This window comes from Amaranthus tricolor, chromosome 5, assembly GCF_026212465.1.
Source record: "Amaranthus tricolor cultivar Red isolate AtriRed21 chromosome 5, ASM2621246v1, whole genome shotgun sequence".
In the NCBI taxonomy this organism is placed as follows: domain Eukaryota; kingdom Viridiplantae; phylum Streptophyta; class Magnoliopsida; order Caryophyllales; family Amaranthaceae; genus Amaranthus; species Amaranthus tricolor.
Genome location: NC_080051.1, coordinates 26,982,130 through 27,004,513, shown reverse-complemented (window position 1 = coordinate 27,004,513; position 22,384 = coordinate 26,982,130). Strand labels below are relative to the sequence as shown.

At 34.7% G+C, this 22,384-nt stretch overlaps 2 protein-coding genes across 6 annotated transcripts; both read left to right on the top strand.

The window, feature by feature from the left end:
- The first annotated feature begins 635 nt into the window (after window positions 1-635).
- LOC130814003 (DNA mismatch repair protein PMS1) lies at window positions 636-17,577 on the top strand. 5 transcript variants are annotated; one of them, XR_009042269.1, is made up of 12 exons: window positions 636-1,121; window positions 4,289-4,612; window positions 4,895-6,064; window positions 7,386-7,639; window positions 7,722-7,848; window positions 10,885-10,953; window positions 11,114-11,187; window positions 12,139-12,204; window positions 14,205-14,308; window positions 15,659-15,840; window positions 15,977-16,087; window positions 16,744-16,882. XR_009042269.1 is itself a non-coding variant. In XM_057679970.1 (12 exons), the coding sequence occupies exons 2-12, from the start codon at window positions 3,764-3,766 to the stop codon at window positions 16,867-16,869; spliced, it is 2,547 nt and encodes an 848-aa protein (XP_057535953.1). In that variant the 5' UTR covers window positions 656-1,121; window positions 3,723-3,763; the 3' UTR covers window positions 16,870-17,577. The 5 variants fall into 5 exon arrangements, 2 of the variants coding, with proteins under 2 accessions (XP_057535952.1, XP_057535953.1); XR_009042270.1 differs by having other exon boundaries at window positions 656-1,121; window positions 15,994-16,087; XM_057679970.1 differs by lacking the exon at window positions 15,977-16,087 and adding an exon at window positions 3,723-3,814 and having other exon boundaries at window positions 656-1,121; window positions 16,744-17,577.
- Window positions 17,578-18,809: 1,232 nt separating this feature from the next.
- On the top strand, window positions 18,810-22,368 carry LOC130814002 (uncharacterized protein P8A3.02c). The gene is made up of 4 exons (XM_057679967.1): window positions 18,810-19,265; window positions 20,722-20,753; window positions 21,228-21,413; window positions 21,861-22,368. The coding sequence occupies exons 1-4, from the start codon at window positions 18,944-18,946 to the stop codon at window positions 22,152-22,154; spliced, it is 834 nt and encodes a 277-aa protein (XP_057535950.1). The 5' UTR covers window positions 18,810-18,943; the 3' UTR covers window positions 22,155-22,368.
- The last annotated feature ends 16 nt before the right edge of the window (window positions 22,369-22,384 follow it).

Sequence of the window (22,384 nt, the reverse complement as noted above, 5' to 3'; positions counted from 1 at the left end):
ATAAAAGTAAAGAATGAGATAAAGAGCGATAATTAAAGGCAATGAACAATAACAAATGATTGGTAAAAGGGACGGGTTTAGTAATCTAAAATGTAGATAAGACGCCACCAATGGCCCCTATCCTTGGTCAGGTTCTTGGAGAGTTGAAGTTTATGCATGTCACTTTTAATTTTGTTCCTCCCACGTTCTCTTGGGTCTTCCTCAATTTCTTTTGCCTTCCACTATGATACATTCGACCCTCCTTGCTGGGGCGTCATGTGTCTTTCTCTGCACATGCTCAAACCATCTCAATCTGTTCTCCCGCATCTTTGCGGAGAGAAGTGCAACCCCTAACTTCTCCCTGAACTCCTAATTTTGTATCCTATTCATCATAGTCTTACTACACATCCACCTTAGTATACGCACCTCTGTTACTTTCATCCTCTGTCCGAAAACCTTCTTTACGGGCCAATATTTTGTCCCATATAACAACGCTGACTTAATTGCAACACGGTAAAATCACCTTTTAATCTCCTCAAAAACTTTTTAAATTTCTTTAATTAAATGATAAAATTATATATATATATTTTAAATTTTTTATATTTATTTCATGTGATATATTTTAGTGAGTTTTTCTATTCTTGAGTTCAATTAGCCGAGTTTTGAACAAAATAGACTTTGAATCGCTTACGAGCCGTCGAGTCTCATTTAAGTCCTAGTCTCCTTGATATGCCGCGCCAAGCCGTCAACAGATGGGCTTGTGCATATTTTTTGGCGGCAAAATGTTTTAATCCAACTGTCTATCAGTCTCTTCTTTTAGCAAATTAATTAGGGTTTTATCACACAATCTTAATTCTCAAAGCCATTCCTTTGCCTATTGATGAATGTTTTCAGCATCGGAAATGGCGGAAAAAACTCCATTAAAGGCTAATTCGCCGGTTATAAAGCCCATAAACAAGGGTGTGATCCATAAAATATGTGCGGGTCAAGTAATTTTGGATCTTTCTTCGGCCATTAAAGAGCTTGTTGAGAATAGCTTGGATGCTGGTGCTACTAGTATCGAGATTGCTTTGAAGGATTATGGTGAAGGTTGGTTTCAAGTCATCGATAATGGTTGCGGCATTTCCCCCAGCGATTTCAAGGTCTGCTTTAATTTTTTGTTTTCCACTACTGTCATTATTGTATCTGATTTTGCAATTGTTGTTTATTATTGAATTTTTTTTTGTTAAGGGTTATTTTCGCTTGCTGAAATTCAACTTTCTATTTAGGTTGAAACGTTACTGATGTGCTGAGAGTCTGAGATTCCTTGTCACTTTTATGAATTTTAGGCGAAATGAAATTAGCTGAAGCTTTCCAGAGCCCAGAAAGAGTGTTTGGGTGAATTTGAATAAAAGGAAGGAAGGAAAGGGAGGGAAGGAGTCATGAATGTTTTTCCACATCCCATGCGATAAGAATTTTTTTCTTACAAATTGTAAAATACTTCACCCTTCCACTTTCCTTCCTTTGTCTTTTGTCATCCACAACAATGCCAACAGCCTTAATCACAAAAGATTATTCCACTACATCAACTGAGAATCAGTCTCATTAGCTCATTTCATTTCAATTTTCTTTGATTTCAACGTGTAATCTGAATTTTTCATTTTTTTTTCCAGTTCTGCCTCTATGTTATCTTTTGTCGTGCTCGATCTCCTTTAAAATCCCCCATATTTCAACTTTTGATCCTCCTTTAAGGGTTTGTCGATAGTTCCACATGGCTAAAATATCTCAATCCTTGAACAATATTTTTCATCTTATCCTCAATAACTGCGAGACTGCATTGCCTAAATTTTTTCTAATGTCTTCATTTTGAATTCTATCCTTTAAAGAAGAAAATGTCATTCCATCATCTCCATTACCTTTTGTTTTCTTTAACTTTCCTTTCAAACATAGCGTAAATCAATTATAAGTTCTCCCATTTTAGTGATGTATAATGAAATGGACACCTTTAGTTTCAGAGTTTTGAGTGAGTTCAATGTATCTCTTTTGTGTATCCTACATATTGGATTTAGGGTGAGTGACAAATTGAAAGTTATTTTCAATTTGTACTTATACCATTATCTGTGCTTCTTTAAAGTTTACGAAGACAACTCTTTTATCCATGTAACACTAGTTAGCCTATATCATACTGGTATCATGTGCTTGAGAAAAGTTTCTAAGGTGTGATTATTAGTTTATAGACAAAAATTGCTTGAGGAATGACTATGTAAGTATTTGGATACAAGCATTTGATTTCTTTTGACTTCACTTAATGCCAATGATTAGGAAACCAGAAGAATTTTAGAATGTGCTGGGCCAAATTATAAAAAATCAATGTTAGGTTTTCGCAAAGGGTTTTAAAATATTTAAGTAAAAATTATTTTCATAATTTCCGATACTGAACGAAGTCATTCTCTTGGAGCTCTGCACCGGTTAATGGTTATGTCTTTCCCATATCTTTCCTTTCTTCTTATTCTTTCCTCTTCTCAACTCTCCTCCTTTAAAATTTTAAGTCCAGCCCAGAAACTTCAAAAGAGCAAACGCCTTCATTGTTAGCATACTCTTGTTCCGATTAAGTAGTCGTTAAAGGACACTGATGCGGTGCTAGCCCTATCCAAGGCAAAACTTAGAATAAGTTTATGTAACTTATTTGTTTGTCTTATGTTGAGCATTAAGCTTGCATTAGTTGGATGTTTGAAAGGACTCATGCTAGTCTATGCTAAATGATTCAATTTTAGTTAAAGCTTTTTTAGTGATAATTTGTTGCTTTAATATTGCTTAGTTTTTGAACTTTAAATCGTCAATTTTGAATTTTATTTCGTAAAATATCAAACTAAGCAGTTGTATACTACATATTGACCAATTTATAGCTTTTTGAAAACAATTCTGCTGTTGTTGCTGTGATAACAATGTGAATGTAATACATCAGTGTTAATGAATGCAAAAAGCTGCTCATATTGGAGGTCTAATAAGAAAGTTTCCCTACAATTAAGGTAAGCCTTTGATTGGCCAACACAAGCAAGCACCTCCGCCTTCCCAGCTCAAAACAACTAGTAGTTCAAAAGAGATGGTTTAGTGAGGATTTACCATGAATCAGCTAGTTTCTGTCCTTGTAGGAGGTTATTTTATTACAGAGATGTAACATATGTAATATTTTTAACTTGTTCTTAGCTTTCTTAGCACATATGTAGGTTGTAAGCTTAAATAGGAGCTTTTCATCCCATTTGGACAGATTTGGCTTATTTTTAGAAGTTGTATAACATTTGCTTGAGCTGTAAGCTTAAGTACATGCTTATTTAGTAATTAGGCTAAGTGTTTATTCTCAAAACTTTAGTTTCTTCATCTTCATAAGATTTGTGGTGGTTTGAACTTGGAAGTCTTGAACTGATTTTGATAAGTGCAACAACCTGAGTGCTTAGAATCTATCACCTTGTTATTGTTTTGTATCTGGTACAAAGTTGATCACAACTCTTACAATACCCACACCATGATCAATTTGACAATCAAACCAACAATGTTCGCACTCCGATTCTTGAATACACGAATTGTGTAACAACTAAAATTTACATGGAACATCCTTTTAAGAGTTAAGGATAAAAACCATAGGACCACTGAGAAAGGCCACCCATGCTACTCTTAGTATGATAAAATGAGAATAACATACTTCAGTCAAGTTCATCGTGCTCAACCCATCGTCAAGCATTATAAATAAGATTTTTAAAAACCAGATTGCAATGGATGAAAAAAATATCACCAAAAAACAGAGAATATGCACACCTTCATTTGCCGGCAAGCCGGGGCACCCAAAAAAAGAATCAAGGTGATTATTATCTGATTTATAATAGGAAAAATTACCTAGAATAATCCAACATTTTCTTGATTTTTTTACAATAATTTCACAGATTAATTAACCATGAATAATTCCAACTTTAGGGGTATTTGCCCAGAGTAAACTCGGTAATTGGATAACTTGTTATAGCAAGTTTTATTTTTTAAAAAAAGATAAATTAAAATAAAATCTCAAAAAATGTAAAAAAAAAGTGTTAAATTTTGTTCTGATTTTTTTTATTATTCGGAATTTTTTATGTAAATATTCAAAATTTTGTTCTGGTTACCCGAATTTACTCTAGGCAAATACCCCTAAAGTCAGGTGATTCATGGTTAATCAATAGGTGAGATTATTTTAGGAAAATCATGAAAAAGTTCGATTTTTCTAGGTAATTTTTCCTTAATAATATGGCTTGGATTTTAATGCCGACGAGTATTAATAATTTTATGATTTTTTTTGGTGCAGGCTCTTGCCCTCAAGCATCATACCTCAAAATTGGCAGATTTTTCTGACCTACAAATGCTCACCACATTTGGCTTTAGAGGAGAGGCATTGAGTTCCCTTTGTGCACTTGGGAGTTTGACAATAGAAACTAGAACAAAAAATGAATCAGTTGCTACACACTTGACGTTTGACCACTCTGGACACTTGATAGCTGAAAAGAAGACAGCACGAAAAGTTGGTACTACTGTAACTGTTCAGAAGTTGTTCTCAAATTTGCCCGTACGCAGCAAAGAATTCAGTCGAAATATTCGTAAGGAATACGGGAAGCTTATTTCTTTATTGAATGTGAGTTTTGGTGATCTTATTACCTGTAATTGGTTTTTTAAGTACTTGACAAGTTTAGTGTTAACTTTAGATTTTGAAGTTAAGGATGACTCTCTTCTCTCAATCCTTTACTAGATAAACTAACTAAAGGGTTCCATCTCTGCTACATTTTGTTTTCTGTGAACTAAGAGATTCTGGAACGCTATAATCAAGTGAACTTAAATCATCTGACTAATTTAATATCTGAGGTTCCTGAAATAGTGCTTGCTGATTTGCGCTGCATGTTTTTCCATATTCTTTCAGGCGTACGCTGTCATTGCAAAAGGAGTTCGACTTGTCTGCACCAACATGTCTGGTAAGAATGCAAGATCAGTGGTCTTGAAAACCCAAGGAAGTGGATCACTTAAAGATAACATTATAGCACTGTTTGGCATGAGCACTTTTACGTGTTTGGAGCCTCTTAATATCTCCATGTCGGAGGATTGCAGAGTTGAGGGTTTTGTCTCTAAATCTGGTAATGGCAGTGGAAGAAATATGGGTGACAGACAATTCTTTTATGTAAATGGTCGACCTGTTGATATGCCAAAAGTTAGTAAACTTGTAAATGAGTTATATAGAGGTGCAAACTCACGTCAATATCCTATTGCAATCCTGAACTTCATTTTTCCCGTTATGGCATATGATGTGAATGTCACACCAGATAAGAGGAAAGTGTTTTTCTCAGATGAAGTCTCCTTTCTACAATATCTGAGAGAAGCATTAGGGATGATCTATTCGGCTAGTTCTGTCACTTACAGTGTCATGAATGTAACTGTACCTGATGAAAAAGATAATAAATCATCTTCTTGCCCGGTGGGATTGCAGCAGACTCCTGTGCAGCCGTCTCTCGAAAGAGCTCAGGCTGAATTATGTGACAAAAAGCAAGCTGCTGGACATGATATTATTCCAGATCCTATTGGGAAGGATAGCCAAATTTTATCTTTTGGCCTCCACAACAATGCTCAAAATTCACAGGACAGGGATTTTAGTCTTAAGGTCCACAGCATTAAGAAGACATATATTGATTCACATGGCCGTGACAACAAAATGACTAGTGTTAGTATCGATGAACAATGCCTTAAAGAGGTTGAAAGTGATGTTGCAGTTGATTATGGTTTGAGCAATAGGTCGAGCTTAGTTCAATTGTCACTCAACAAGTTTGTCACTCTGCAAAAGAGAAAGTATGAAAACATGTCTATGCCTTTATCAGAAGCCCCAATATTGAGAAACGAATCTATTCAATGCAATGAAAAAGATGATGTAGAATCACCTTTTGCTGCTGCAAGCTCAGTCACCAAGTTCCATCGTGTTATAGACTCTGCTGAGCTTTTTGGACACCAATTATCCAAGCATTCTGAAACTGCTGCAGATTTGTGTAAAACAAGTAGACCCTTTTTAAATGATGGTGATGCCTGCCTGGATGTGTTAACAGAGGTATGTTTTTTGTATCTGAAGAATCTTTTTGCTAGCCATTCCACATTCAATTGACACACACAAAACCTTTGGCAGAGGTATGTTCATGAAAATGTTTGGTAAAATTAGTTGTTGATTGCAGTTGTTTATAAGAAAAAAAGCCATTTACTAAAAAAGGTTTTTTGGTTGTTTGATCAACAAACAAATCAAAAGCTAAAAAGGAACCAACATGCTGAAGCTTGTTATCATACAAGGCCTATATTATTTTTTGAATGACATCTTTAGTTTCTAATGCTAATAATATCTCCAATCAGTTTCCGTATCAATTTGCATATTTATCTGAATGCATCATTTGAGGTAATGACTAATTTTTGGATGGAAAGGGATTTATTGAACTCTTGTAAAGGTTCTGTTTTTGGTGGAGAATAGCCAAATATTAGGTCATGATTGGTCAGTTGTCTTCCGTATCAAAATGATTAAAGAAGCTGCTCAGTTCATTCTTTAACCTTGTGCTTGCTACATTTGATTAATTGTAGCTATGTTAGGCTGTTAGAAGGTAGAACCGTAGAAGGTTTGATTAGCCGTTAAATGGTTTTGTTAGAGAAGGTAAATTATTGGTTGTTAGCAATTGTCAATTAGCTATTAGCATTTTTTACATGTCAATAACATATCTAAGATCATATAATATCTTATTGAGAATTTGCTAGGTCGATGGACACTGCTTTTTCCCCCTTCTTTTTCTCGTACAAAATTCAGAGAATTTGTGTATAAATTGCAAATTGCAAAAATTTCTATTAACCAATGTCCAAATATATAAATGTCAAATGCTAGAATGGGTCTGGTATGCTAAAATGCTTTTGAAGATGCTAATTTTACAAATTATGTTACTCACGAAAAATATTCCATGGTCAGTAAATAATTTTACTCCGCCATTTTTTAGTCCAGTTGAATTACAACTTTCGTCCTTTTTCTCCTTGGTCGGATCTAGGTTACCCTCTACTCTAAAGCAAAAAGCTGTTTTTCAAGGGGAATTTTATTTTAGTTTCTGTAATGAATGTGAAGTCTTTTCTTAATATAGATATTCTTAACGTTTGTATCACTAAGTGGAAGTGTGCAACTGTTCTAACTACTACATAAATACAATGTTCTGAATGCAACTTGATATTAGATCTTCATTCCAGAATCACCAAGAGTTTTTCTTGTCATGATGACTGCACCTTGCAAATACGTTCCTAAAAGTGTTTCTTGTGCTGTACTTGATTTGGTATTGAGATGTTTAATGTAGTTTTCACTAACTTGTTTATTTGGTCTTTTGGATCTTATATTTACTCTCCAACTTCAGGAAGTCAGGGTTCAAAGCGAAAGATCGCCTGTTACCAAAGCATTTATACCAAGTGTTTCAAGGAAAGAAAATGCAGAATGTGTGCTAAAAGATGAATCACTTGAAGCTCAGCCAACGGAAGGTTTCACTCCGTCGTTGGTTTTAAATCCATCCTTCACGTTGCAATTTGATATGAAAGGCCTCTTGGAAAGGCGGAAACAGAAGTTTTCACTATTGCATTCAAGCTTTGATGTTCATACACAGACAAAAGCAAGGTCTGTAGAACTTTGTATTAGAATAATTCATGCTCTTTGTTTCTTTTTATTTCTGTTTTATAAGCTCATTGATTACATACAGGTGCTATGCTGCTGCAACACTAGAGCTTTCTCAAGCAGATAATGAAGAATGGAAAGCAAGGGCTCTTGCTGCTGCAACTACAGAACTGGAAAGACTTTTTAGAAAAAGAGACTTTAGCAGGATGAAGGTAATATATTGATGTAGCTTATAAGCATGGAAAAAAACCGTGTTAGCTAATGCGTTTGCGCAGCTATAATGGAGTAATAACGCGAACCGCGGCCGATGCGTTGTGAATTTTTGAATAAAAATCACATAAGGGAAGTTTTGAACCTATAATTGCATTTTTGTTGTCGAACTACTATTATTATGCAATATATGCCTATAGCTATTATAATTACACTATATGAGGAACTTTTAATGGATTATTTATTAACTCAATAGTTAATTATTTTGTTTAACAACTAAAATTATAAGTAACTACTTTAAGCTTAATAAATAAAGTTGATGGGTTAATGAAATTCTTACGGGAAAACAAATGGCGTTGTAATGGTAAAATATCGTTATGACGTTGAAACAACTAGCCTAACACCTTATGTAACGGTCAACATGACGTTTTGTTTGTGATAATTCATGCACTGTTATATAACGGGATTTAATGTCGTGGAAAATCTCATACAGTTTACATTACTGGCGTTACTTAACGTATTGGAGGAGTATTTATTTCATGCTTATAAGTTGAGATAAAAGCAGCGGCCTTCTTGGTTGACTTTATGTTTTCTTTGATTAATGGTGTGTATTAGGCAGTTATTTCTCCAGACTTAAAGTCCTTAGAAATTGAATAGTTGTCGAGTGATGTCTATTTGTTTAGACTTTAGAGTATGTTTGGATAACATTTTAGGAAGAAGGGAGGGGAGGGGAGGAAAGATTGATATATTTTCCTCTTACATCTTTCTAATGTTGGAAAGGTTCTTTTGCACAAAATGTGAAGGAGTTTTCTCCTGATTTCCTTCCCTCTATTTTTCTCCTCTCCCCTTTTGGTATCAATATGAAGGAAATTCATGGAAAGGAAGTTCATGGTAAATGGGAATGTAAGGATGTGGCATTGTGGTGTTGAAGCACCAAGGTATAGATATAATGAGGATTCTTGCTCTTGGAACTATGGGTGCAATGTTTTGAGAAGTTGGGAACTATGTCTGCAAATTGAAAAACCCATACCCTGTTATGGAAGTTAAATTATGAAAAAGACAATTTGAAGGGAGAGACAGCTTCAAAAAGGACTCAAATATCATTTTAAGCTATGGTAAAGATCATAAGTAAAGAGGGAGGAGGATACACTAATCTCGATTGAATTAATAAGATGTATATGGTGTAGATCAAGTCAAATGCCAATGAGTTGGCTATACACAGTGCCCCTATATTTATAACACTCCCTTCATGATTTCCACGAGATGCTCTAGATGCCCATGGGGTTACCTCCATTAAGGCACCATGAGCACTCTATCACTCTGAAACACGGACTGATCCTGTCAGTGCGAGACCATATCAGTACCCACATGCCCAAAAATATGACATTGATAGGTTGTTTCATGGCATGCTCTCGGCTGGCATAATACAACCATCCACCGGCCAGTTTTCAGATTTGTTTTTTTTTGAAGACAAACGATGGGTTCTGGAGATATGTGTCAATCATAGGGAGTTGAATCCAGAGACAGTGGAGGTTGACTAGTACCCTTGACTAAATATTGACGACCTTGTAGATGAATTGACTGGGTCTACAATGTTCTATAAGTTAGATCGTTAAATCTAGGTACAGGCCGAAACTGCTCGTTTGACGGCCATTCACTCTCACAAAGGCCATTACAAGTTTCTCTAATGCCTTTTGGCTTACATATGTACAGGCGACCTACATGTCTTCAGGTCTTATCGCTGGAAGTTTGTTTTAGAATTTTTTGATGACATGCTCAACTGTTGTAGGACCAAGAACATCAAGTTCATTTGGAAAAAGTCCTGATTCCTGAAACTATTGCGCCGACATCAGTTATATGCCAACTGGAAGAAGTGTGAGCTTGGACAAGCCAAAGTGGCATAAATGGGTCTCCAAATCTCAGCAGCAGGTGTTGATATGGACAGCGAGAAGTTAATGAGTAAGGATCATCATGGATCAGCCCTTTCCACACAATCTGAGAGTACAGGGTCCCTGGAGGCAAATATTATAGAAAACATATAGCTGGCCTGCGAGAATTGCTTGGCCGCTGACATCCCAACTTAAGAAAGATAATTTTTGGTGGTTTACAGAAGCTACTTAAAATGTCTGACTTTTCCTTGCCATTCACCTTTGAGACGGTTGTTGCTACACGGAACCTAATAACATTCTATACTCAGAACTTAGGCAGCTGAGCACATCAGAGTCAAATTCTGAAGAAGAGTTGATGACAATTGTGATGGCCTAGATTGAGGCCGGATTATCATAATTGCTACAATGCGGTTATGATGTGTGATGCGTGATGCGGACATTATTTTCATTATGCTTCCATATCCCAACTTAAGGACAAGATGGCTCATGGCTGCTTTGCAATAGAGTATCGCTAAACGTAAAGTAGTCTATCCAAAAATTTGTTTCACTTGCCCCAGAAGGAAGGCCAAGGATAATAAAGGAAACACACACTGAAGTTGATAGTCAAGAAGAGTATAGAAATGCATGAACTGTTGTGGACAATATTTAAAGAGTTTCAGATAGTTATAGCTTATAGTACAGTATATATTGAGAGGTTACAGAATGTAGAGAGGCATGTGAGAATTCTTTTTGCCTGTTACACTTTTCTTTTGTTGTGGGAAAACTTGGCTTCTCGAATTGCCAATAGAAGAAACGCAATTCATGTTTGCCTTTTCTCAATACCTTCATATTTTCCTTATTTCTACTGTTCGTACCAGAATTAGTTGCATCAGATCTGAGGTAGCACTTGTTTACTTGAATGAGTAGAACAATACCATGTTTATATCGTTGCCCCCAAATTCAATTACACATGTACAAGCTTACGCTTCAAATTCAATACTTTTTTTGTTTTCTGGTAATGTGGCTGCTGAAAATCTTTTTATCAGCCTCTTTCTGTCAAGTACTGGAAGCCATGCATATGCTTCATTGCATTTTTATCATCTGAACAAAGTGTTTTTTCTTTATCTTGGCTTATTTTTATGGTATGCTAAATTTTATATTCACTTCCAGGTAATTGGGCAATTCAATCTAGGTTTTATAATTGGGAAGCTAGATGAAGACTTATTTATTGTGGATCAGGTTTGGCCATCTTAGGCATCTTTGTTCTTTCCTTTATTTTGTTGGTAAAAATAACTACAATTCTCAGTGTGATATTGCTTTGTTGTTAGTTTCATTTCATAGACGCTCTTTCTCTGCCCACATGTGCTGTTATTTATTTGATAGCTCTTTTTATTGCTAGCATGCAGCTGATGAGAAATATAATTTTGAGCGGCTCTCAGAATCAACAATTATGAACCAGCAGCCTTTACTGAGGTAATTTTCTTATTTTATGAATTGATCCTTTTCCTTGAGATAGTCAACTTTTTGATTTGGAGTATCATTTTGGCAGACTTTAGTGCTTTCTTTGGTTTTCCATGTAATTTGGTTGAAATGCATTTCTAACTATAAAATTTTCTAAAGCTTCAAACATTAATGAACTTCACTATTTTTAATAAATTTGGCCTCTTCCCTAGTCCCTGCTCTACTACTTTCCTCATTGAGGAAATCAAGTGGAAGATACTGTTCAATCTACTTAGTTCCTGAATCTACAGAAGTATAGTTTTGATACTTTATGGTATGGATTTATATATCTTTATTTTCTCTTCATAAGTTTTTTCTTTGAGCCCTTTTCAATAATATCATAGGAGTTGTGAAGTTAGATTTGAAAGAGCATTCAAGTGAGTGTTTTAAGTATCTTGACTCAATTTCTCACAAGAATGATGATATTGATCAAGATGTTAAGAATAAGATTCAATGTGGGTGGATCAAATGGAGGGATTCAATTGGAATATTATGTGGCCAAGCTTAAAGAAAAATTCCAGGGAGATAGAACCCGAGAAGCTAATGCTTGCATAAGACTAATTTATTCACGACTTTTTGAATATCGCACATTATGCTTAAGCATTGTACCTTTACTATTTTCCTAGTTCACATATTAGTTCTAGTGTATATCTCTTTTTCTTCTTACAATATGGAATTGCCTTTTGTAAAATTGCGTGCACATGTTAATCTTTGTGTTTGATGTTCTCCCATTGTTTATACTCATTTTGCTTTCAGGGGGAAAATTTTTGCACAATTATCAGCATATTTGAATCATTTTAATGAGATTGTTTTCCTCATGCCAAATGTTGCATTTATAAACGTGTTTGCAGATACAATATTTTAATGTACAAAAGCATCACTTATTTATAGCTATTTTCATGTTTAATCTTATTGGGCACACAGGCCAATCAGGTTGGAGTTGTCTTTGGAGGAGGAAATAGTTGCCTCAATGCATATGGATATAATCAGGTAAAGTGGCGGTTGTGTTTTTACCTTTTTTTCTTTCTCTTTCTCTGCTCTTCTTAGGCTTTCTGCCATTTGTAGATGTCATGTAATCTGTCCATGTGAGTAAATTGTGTTCTTTTCCATAGCCAATATCAATAGATAGTCCCAACAGATTGACTGCCATGACTGGTATGCGATATCTTTCTAACAACACTAAATCAAGAAGTTGGGGTGGGCCTGTGGGGGAGCCTGATCTGTCAAGTTTAATTTTCGGTTGAGGTTTGGAAAATGGATGTTCTTGATATATTCAACGGTCAGGAATCCAGAATTATTGCAATAGCTAGGGAATGGACTAAATTCTGGTAACGCTTGATAAGGGAATTAACATTTTGTGGTCATATATATCCTTAAATATAACCTTTGGAATATGCGCTACTTCCTTGTAAATTTTTGTGATGCTTTTTTGTCCTTTTTTTTTTTTTTTGGGGGGGGGGGGGGGGAGGGTTCTTTCTGTTTGGTTTATTCCTAGAAAAAGAGTATATTCTATGCGACCTTCGTTTTTGCTCATATGACAGTATTCTCCTCTGTTAAAAGCTTTAGGTGATAGTCTCTTGAGCATAGAATTCAATAAATGGGATGGTGAGCTTTGGCTTATAGATGATGATGAGATGTTACTAGGAAGAGAAAATTTAAGATTGAGATTTGAGTTCAATTACAGTTTATATATTGGTACAGTGGTGCACTAGTAAACTTCTTAGATATATTGAGATAGGTGAATGTAAGACCTAAGAAAATTTTATGTTAAGGCATTTGGAACCTGTGGGATAATTTATTAATGAAGAAAAAATTTATTAATGAAGAAACTTCGGTAGTACATTATAGGGATGAGAGATCCCTGGAAAGCTCAGCTATCTAACTACATTCGTATGTTCCATTCTCCTCTACATACATTAATATGTTCCATTCTCCTCTACATACATTAATATGTTTCATTCTCCTCTACATAGCTCGTTTAAAGAACGATGTTGAAAGAGGCCATTGGCCTTAGCCCATAACGAGGTTAAAAATTTTGCCTTATTCCAAATATTTCTGAAGACAAGAATCTATCGTTAAAAATTCGCCTTTTCAACAAGATAGACCGTAGAATTGTTTACAACACATTCATAATTTCTTGAGGTCAAAATAGCCACCAAACCCATGAAAATTAGTAAATAAGAAATCTAGACCGTAGAATTGTTTAACAACACATTCATAATTTCTTGAGGTCAAAATAGCCACCAAACCCACGAAAATTAGTACATAAGAAATTCCCAATTCTTCTCGGAGCAACCCACTCTTCCCCGCCAATCTTAAAAAACCTAGTCCAAAGACCCTTCGCTAAACTGCAAGGCTTAAAAAGATGATCATTATTTACTCCATCCTTCAAACAAATAATGCATCTATGTGGACATAAAGACTTATTAGATCTATAAGTTCGTAAATACTCCAATGTATTAAGCTTCCCTTAGATAACCAACCAAACAAAGGCCCTTACTTTACAGGGGACTTCTGTTCTCCAAATCATTTTGGCCGCCATAAAGGAAGTAGATGTTGGAGAAGGGGAAACGAAGCAGGAATAATGAGGCATTGGAAAAACTTTTTGATGGATCAGGAGACCAAATCCAAGTGTCTGAATTCAAAGGGTGAAAGTTCCAAAGTAGAGAAGGAATTTCAGACACTTTGGTTAATCCGTCGATGGCTTGGATTGTTGATCTCTAATATTTGAGAGTTTCAGTGGTACTGAGGCCAGCCATAGCTATATAGGAATAAAAACCTAAATATGGACCGGAGTGATTGTCATTATCCTTGCTTTCAGTCTAAAATTATTTGGATCTTCATCTAAATTTTTAATTTTCTCATTTTTGTTTATGAAAAGTTGATTTAGCATATTGTCTTATCTAATATTTTTTTTATTTTTGTTTATTATCCTTATGTTAGATGTTTCATTTAGCACCACAGTTTACTGTTCCATTTTGATGTCACAGGAAAAATGGTTTTTCCCTGGAAGAAGATCTTGAGGCATCTCCTGGAAACCGTTTTATGTTAAAAACTGTGCCCTTCAGTAAAAATGTAACATTTGGAGTTGAAGGTAATAGTTGTATTCAGATTCAGACTCCATTGAACTGCAATAACTTGCATTCTGATTGGTAAAAGTTCATTAGAATTCAAAAACTGACTCATCATTTAGTTCAGTAATGCTCATGGTGAATGATGGTGTCTTGAGTTGACTTGAAAATCAAAATTTAATGTCAGAACTTAGTAAGAAACATAAGTGGAGTAATTGCTAAGTACAAGCTCTCTAAATGGCAAATGCTGGACATGATGATTTTTTATTTTATTTTATGTACTTCCATATTTACTTTCTTATTAGTTTTACTTCTCTTTCCTCTACTTGAACTGCTTCCCCTAACTTACCTTCTTTCTCTACTATTTAAAGTATTTTCGTTTATCTTCGATTTGACCATTTTAGTTTGTGATCCATTGTTTACTTTGTTAGAATTGCTCCTCTAAGTTTTCATAATAATTTTGTTTGAAGGATGGATAATGAGTAGTCACATATAAACACAGAAGCTAAAAATTTTAAAGGGGCCCAAATAGTCGATACAATAGCAACATAATTTTAGTCGAACAACCGATATATTGGTAAAAATAATTATCTAGAGACAAATTAAAATTGTAATGTCGTTTGAATAGGAATTTTTATTATTGAAGGAAAAAGCTATTTATAAACAAAGTATTAAATCAATAAATTATGCGAGGAAATTGTACTACATATAAATATCCAGATCAGTGCTTACTTACCTAAATCGCTAATCCCTTTGCGAATGGTGAAAAGCAAAGTATGGTTAGTTTTGGTTTGTTAGTGACCCATTTGGACAAACTGAGAATTCAAAAGGTGGATTACGGCACTGTCTTGCTGCGAACAGCCGAACTTGTACCTCTTAGAGGCTTATATTTTACACTGATGAATGGACAGTTTTATTGTGGACATAGGTGGCCCGTAACCATAAATTGCATGCTTGGACTTCTTTCATGTTCCTTGAATCTCCAAATCTGATTTTCCTAAGTCTTGGTTGTACAACTTTTTCAACGGGTCTACCTTGACATCATTTAGGTTCAGGGTCTCATCTGTGGGTGATAGCAAAGTGTAGCTTTTGTTACCAAACTTTGTGAGATTAGTGTTGGCAGCAGGATATTATCTTAAGCAACCATCGAGAATTTCAAAGTTCATGATTTTTGAGCGACTTCTTCCAGGAAAAAATATGCTAAATCATTGAACATTACCTTGCAATATTCAGAAGAACGATGGATGATAATTTACCGTTCATGAATATTAATTGACAGATCTATAATTATTATCCATTCTTATTCCTCTTCCTTTTAGTGCAGTTCTTCTGTCACTTTGATTGTGCTTAATGTGCTTCTTATACTAGTACAGATGTGAAAGAGCTTATTTCCACTCTTTCGGATGGTCAAGGAGAATGCTCAATGATGAGTACCTATAAATCGGATACCTTAGACTCGATTTGCCCTTCAAGAGTTCGAGCAATGCTTGCATCACGTGCCTGCAGATCGTCCATTATGATTGGTGATGCACTTGGAAGGAATGAAATGCAGAAGGTATTGTTTGCACTTTTCCTATTGTGAATTTCTCTGATAGTAGGAAAATTTTTACAAATTAACCTTTTATTATAATAAATATAAATATATTATATTTTTTGTAAAACCATCTTATATAATCATTTTTGTTTTATAGTACTTTCATTTTGACAGCATTTGTGAAGTTTAATGGTAATCATCTGAATAAAAATGAAGACAAAAAGGAAGAGACTTATTTTAAGAGGGCAGGTGCTTATCAAAATATCGGGTCAGGTTTCTTTTGAACACCTTTAAATCAATAACATGACATTAACTCAATGCCAAGGCAGGGCTTGGAGAGGTTGGATGTTTTAGTTCCCACAGTTCAGACCATAGCAGTTTGCTTGCTGCCTAGGGTGTGCATAATAATTCGTCCGAATTATTCAATTCGGTATATCCGGTATCTGTTTTCATCTGATATGGAATCAAATCTAGATTCTGGTCATGGTTTTTGTGAAACCTGATATCCGATCTTTGATATAATTTTTTAGTTTTAGATTTTGAAATAGATAACTTTAAGAAGTAAAAATCCTTTAGTAAATTTCATAAGGTTTGCTTACTGTTAATTAATTTACTCTATTGAATATCTAACTATATTGCCAAAATAATTATTTTTCTAACCATAAAAATATTTTTGATTAAAAAAGATTTGATCAATTAAAGTTAAAATATCCAAATGTACGCACAACATTTAAATATACTGACGAAGATTATTTTTTTAAAAGAAAAAAACAGATATTTGTTTTATCCCGATTGGAACCTATGATTTTTAGTTAATATTCGAACCTTTCTAGTATCCGATTTTATAAAACCCTACTTGCTGCTGCTATATCATTGCCTGATGTATGTTTCAAACTTTCAACATATGATATCTCAAACGTGCAGATCCTCGAGCACTTGGCTGAACTGAAGTCTCCGTGGAACTGCCCGCATGGTAGACCCACCATGCGGCATTTGATCAATTTGGCTGTAGTCCGTGATAGAGAAGCTCCAGAGATTAATAGTCTGTGACGGGACTCTGGTGCTTGAACCCGAAGAAACCCTGCCAAAGTGACGTAGTGACTACTGAGTACTGACTAGATAGTAGTAACTAGTAAGTAGTAGTGCAGTTTTGTAAATTACCCTGTAAATATGCTTAACTTACAAATTACAATTACAATGTAATGCTGTAATGCATCGATATTTTGATCAATATTTTGCTCTTGAAAAGAATAGGCGCCCTCCGAAGATGAAACTGAATATCAGAAAAGCTGCTTTTCTTACCGTCAAACTCGGCTACTCATGATAATGTTATGACGATTGAGAATTATGAATTAGTATAGTGGTCGATGTGTTAGAGTATATAACATATCCTGGGGCCTTAACCATCAGCGTAAGCTTTTGGTTGAGTTGGTTTCTTGAAATGATTTCAGAAGCCGGTGAAACAAGAGGTCATCGGTTCGAATCTAAACCACCCCTCATTTAAAGTGGAATATTCAGCGTCAGGTATGAGGAGGGTCCGTGTCGCATTCACACTTAAAGCCCATTGGGCTCTCGTGTGAGGGAGCGTGTTAGAGTATATAACATATCCTGGGGCCTTAACCATCAGCTTAAGCTTTTGATTGAGTTGGTTCCTTGATACGATTTCATTGGGACAAAGGTTTGATTTTCACTATCTACAAGAAAGATTAATTCTCTTTTTCCTCTTGACTGTAGATATTATTTAGTCTATCCCTACAACAAAAAATAAACTTGTGTGATTGTTTCGCTTTGAAACACAACCATACAAAGAATTTAATTTACATCCAAAATAACTCATTTAAACCACAAAATAAGTGTTTTAAATTCTTGCTTTCTTGGTAGAAATATTATTTTTAAATACTTATTCTTTCCTTTTTCTCCACTAATTTTATTATTCAATTAAATTATATTTTCACCATGTAAAATATTTGATATTTCTTAATTTTCGTAAGCAATTTTTATGAGAAGATCAAATAGGGATGAATAAAGTAGTGATTACTTATAATTTTAATATGATAAATTATAAGTTTAAAATAATCACTTATTCATAAAAGTAATCTCATTTTATAGTTTTTAAGTGATTATTCATAGTTTAGAAGCAATAGCGTATAATTTTAAATCGACCAAATATAATCTTAAAGTGATTACCTTACACTTATAGTTTTAAAGTGATCGAACCTTAGTAATCACTTACAATTTTGAAGTGATTAATGTATATTTTTTAAATATTTCATCCCTCCAATATCATTGACTCACAGCTAGGTTAACGTTTGGGGTTGGATGTACACAAGTACAACTTTACCCTTATTATTTACAACTTCACATAAATAACAAATACACATGATTTAATGAGTCATTTAACCTTAATCAATTATAAGCTAAAAAACCGTAAATTTTTGAGTTATTCTTGTAAGAGGTCGTCTCTCGATTAGACAATCCAAACCAAAAATTCCAAACGTTAATAATTTGTATTATTAAGATATTTTACCAAAAAGGAGTACGGGTACGGATTGTCCGTCACCTTCCCTCACCCGGACCCTAATTTCAAGCGGGACATTGGGTAATGATGATGATGATGAAGATATTTAACCAATATATAAATCGTGTCTTATGGTAAAACTATCTCATACAAAAAAGTTTTATCTCTCAAAAATATCGAAATATCCCCTCTTATTCTCCTTAAGCATCCCATTTATTAATTGGGTCAAGTCACCTTAAATGTCTCATTTCTATTTTGAATATATTAACTTTACCAATTTACTCGTATTATATTTTCACACTTTTACATTTACTAACCCGTTCCCATTTTACCCTTATTAAAATTTAAAAAACGCTATATTTTTTCTATCTAAAAAATAATAAAAAGTTAAATAGAACATTAAAGAAATACAATGGAGTAGTACACAAAGTTAAAACTCGCGAAGTCCGAAACCCGTCTCTTTAAATATAATGTATATGCGTTCATCCCACAAATTCACAACTGACAAAGTGACAAGCGGAATAAGTCATTGGTAGTTAACCATTCCAGATTCCAGAATTAACAAGTAAAACTCCCGGAATAAACCCCAATTTCCTTGTAATCTCAATGGATGCTTATGTTCAGACGAAGTTACTTGAGGATGTGTTTGGAGATTCATCTGATGAATCTTCTGATGACAAACTGAGTGATTCACCACCATTAACAAACCCTAATTACCTTTTAATCTCAATGGATGCTAATGTTCAGAGGAAGTTGCTTGAGGATGTGTTTGGAGAATCATCTGATGACAAACTGAGTGATTCACCACCACTAACAAACCTTAATTCCCTTTATTGGGATCCCATTTCAGAAATCAATGGCTTGTGGATGTGCAGGGACTTCCTTTCCCTTCAACAACAATCTTCTCTTCTCTCGTCCATTCAAGCTGGTATATTTTCAAAAACCCTTTAATTTGGATTACAATTGATTGTGAAATCTTCTGGGTTACCTTTCACTTAATATGAATATGAATATTTTCTCCAAATAAATTTGTTTTCTTAATAATCAATTGTGTTACTTTAAGTTTAGAGCTTGTTTGGTTGACGTTATGACGAATTTAGTAATTTTTATGGAAATTTCTAAGTCCTTAGAAGTTACTCCTTTGTCCATTGTCATTCCTAGTAAGTATACATTCCAGGGAATTAAAGGGCAACAAAAATCCTTACAGGACTCTAATTTAATGGTTACTTTTAACTTCTTATGAATATAAATGACTTCTCCAATTCAATTTGTGTTCTTTATAATTAGTTGTATTGTATGGATGGATGCCTATTAAGGTTGTGATGGATGTGTAATAATGATATTTGATCAAGATTTAAAGAAAAAGATTTTCTCTTTTGGATGAATCAAATCAACTCCTTGCCTTAGAGAAAACCGTTTTCCGGGACATAATTACATTTAAAGGCATATAAGTTTAGCATAAGTCCAATGAGATTAGTGATAGGCTATCTGTTATGTTTACAACTAAGTTAAGGTTAGTAGTTAGTACATTATGTTTTGATAAATTTGGATTTGTACGAATGTCGAATAGGTTCAAATTACAAATTTCACGTGAAGTGAAATAAGCCGATGTCATCGTTGATGCTTAATTTCGTTCCCTTCATATGTTATCAATTTGCTTAGCTATTAATGATGGAGAAAATTCTCAATTTGCATGCTGGTAGTCTATTCTATGACCAAACCGATCTTAATATGGTTGAAGACTAGCTATGTAATGTTTCTAGCTGTTCTAAGTTTTACAAATGTCAAAGCCTAATTTACAAGCGTAGGGGGTCGCCTAGGAGCGCCTAAAGCTAGCGCCTTGGGTGGAGGATGGGTTAGGTGCTTTGAGAGGGCTAGGCACGGAGTTTTTGAGGTGAGCACCTAAGAGTGTCTTATAGCGCGTAAATGAAAGCTTCACGGAGCTCCCAAGAGTGCCTTTTCGTGTCAGTCTGGGAAGTTCATTTGATTTTTGCACTCACCTCATATGTTTTCTCTTATGTTCTTTAGTTCTTAAATCCTCTTATGTTCCTTTTTACTTTTATCATATAATAATGATTGGTTTAGTGGTAAAATTAATAAATGAATGGAAAAGAAGAATTCATGTAGATGAACATTGGAATTGGTGTATTGGATCATATAGTCGATCCCAATCTTTTGTAATTAAGAAAATATATCTTGTTGTTGTGTTTTGAGTTTCTGGCGCCTCACACCCAATAGCTAGCGTCTTCGACTGGCACCCTAGGCTCTTGAGACCCTTAGCGCCATAGGGCGCCTCAGCCCTTATCAAAACTAAGGCGTTAACTAGCGATGTTTCCTTATATTTTCAGTTTACTTGTTTTCTCACGCATTAATTTTGCTTGCAGAAGGATGGTTCATAGAAGCTTCTCACAACCAGGTGTGGTTTCCACCTGTCTTCTTATTTTGTAGAAAAGATGTATATTTCTTAATTTATTTTTAAAATGTGATGTTGGTTATACAATATCACTTGACATTTGATGAGATATTGCTTAGTAGAATCATGAAATGCTATCCCTTGAAGCTGACAAAGGGGAATGCTAGTACATTTTAAGTAGCTCTTTAGCAAATTTTATCCTCATCTACCATAACTCATATCACCTGATGTTAGTTTGTTTTGTTAGAATTCATTGTGAAATGCAAGAAAAGAGTGATGAGTGTTAAAATCTTTAATGTGACCCGACGTCTTTTATCTAGTTAAAATTTAAACCTACCCTAATTGCACTTGAATTTAGAAGTTTTCATGAATTTATGGGTTTTAGCTGAATAATCAACTGTTTTTTACAAGCTTACAAGTCTTCTCTTCTTTTCTTGTGTGTACTGGTTGCAATTTATGTAAATTTTCACCGTACAGGCTATGAGATTCGGGGACCTGCCATTCTGGGCACTTGAGCTTTCTAATCAAATCCATGAGGTTGTCTGTTTGGGGGACGAGGAAACAAAAAATCACGATAATGACACGTGTTTAATGCCTCCTCAATTGCTGCACAGAGCTCCATTCTTTGATCAACTTATTGTAAATGTATACCAGCCCGGAGAGGTGAGATTGGCTCTTTTGCTTGTAAAAATTGAATGATTTTTTCCATGATCATATTAAATATTAATCATTGATTTCTAGCAAGCATCTCTCTTTTTTTTTTTTTTTTTTTTTTGTATATAAAATGGAACTTTGTGATGCTTACCACTCTTATCAAAAAATATTCTCATCAGTCATCACTCTGGGTATCGGGTTGTTTTTGGGTTAGAGGTGTTTATTCGGGTTATTGGGTTGATTTCGGGTTAAATGTTTTGGGTCGGTTTTATATCCATATTGTTTTTTACATAATTGTAAATCATTTTTGAAGTTGGGTCAAATCGGATCCGATTACAAGGTCGGGTAAATTTCAGGTCATCGAGTCTGTTTTAAACACATTTACTATGGATGGATACACAATCCATAGTTTATATACATGTCTCATGTGGAGGTTTAACTTAAAATGTATTACAGGGTATATGTGCACATGTTGATCTGATGCGGTATGAAGATGGGATTGCTATAGTCTCCTTGGAATCATCTTGTGTGATGCACTTTTCACCCGTTGAGAAGGACGGAGAAGTTCCTTCAGCAACGAAGATTCCTGTACACCTGACCCCAGGATCACTAGTTATTATGTCGGGAGAAGCGCGCTATCATTGGAAGCATGAGATAAATCGGAAACCAGGATTCCAGGTTTGGCAAGGACAGGAACTCGAACAGAAAAGGCGGACTTCTATAACTCTCAGGAGGCTTTGCAGCTCTTAGTCATTTTTCTCGGTTTTGCCATTAACTCGAAACAGCTTCCCCTTCTTCCTCGGCATATTGGTGAGACTTTGGGAATTTTGGGGGCGTTTGGTATATGGGAATGGGAATTTTTGTGTAAAAAAGATATACTTCTGTTTCCCATCATTAAAACAAAAGAAATGTAAATAGTAGGAGTATTATTATTGTAATTTTCATATGCTCCCATTTTGATCTACTTTCAACTTGTTATC

Coding starts and splice junctions, on each gene's coding strand:
- LOC130814003 (XM_057679969.1), top strand. CDS start 864: ATGTTTTCAGCATCGGAAATGGCGGAAAAAACTCCATTAAAGGCTAAT. Junction 11,188..12,138: donor AACCAGCAGCCTTTACTGAG/GTAATTTTCTTA, acceptor TTGGGCACACAG/GCCAATCAGGTTGGAGTTGT. Junction 12,205..14,204: donor ATGCATATGGATATAATCAG/GTAAAGTGGCGG, acceptor TTGATGTCACAG/GAAAAATGGTTTTTCCCTGG.
- LOC130814002 (XM_057679967.1), top strand. CDS start 18,944: ATGGATGCTTATGTTCAGACGAAGTTACTTGAGGATGTGTTTGGAGAT. Junction 19,266..20,721: donor TCTCTCGTCCATTCAAGCTG/GTATATTTTCAA, acceptor TTTTGCTTGCAG/AAGGATGGTTCATAGAAGCT. Junction 20,754..21,227: donor TAGAAGCTTCTCACAACCAG/GTGTGGTTTCCA, acceptor TTCACCGTACAG/GCTATGAGATTCGGGGACCT.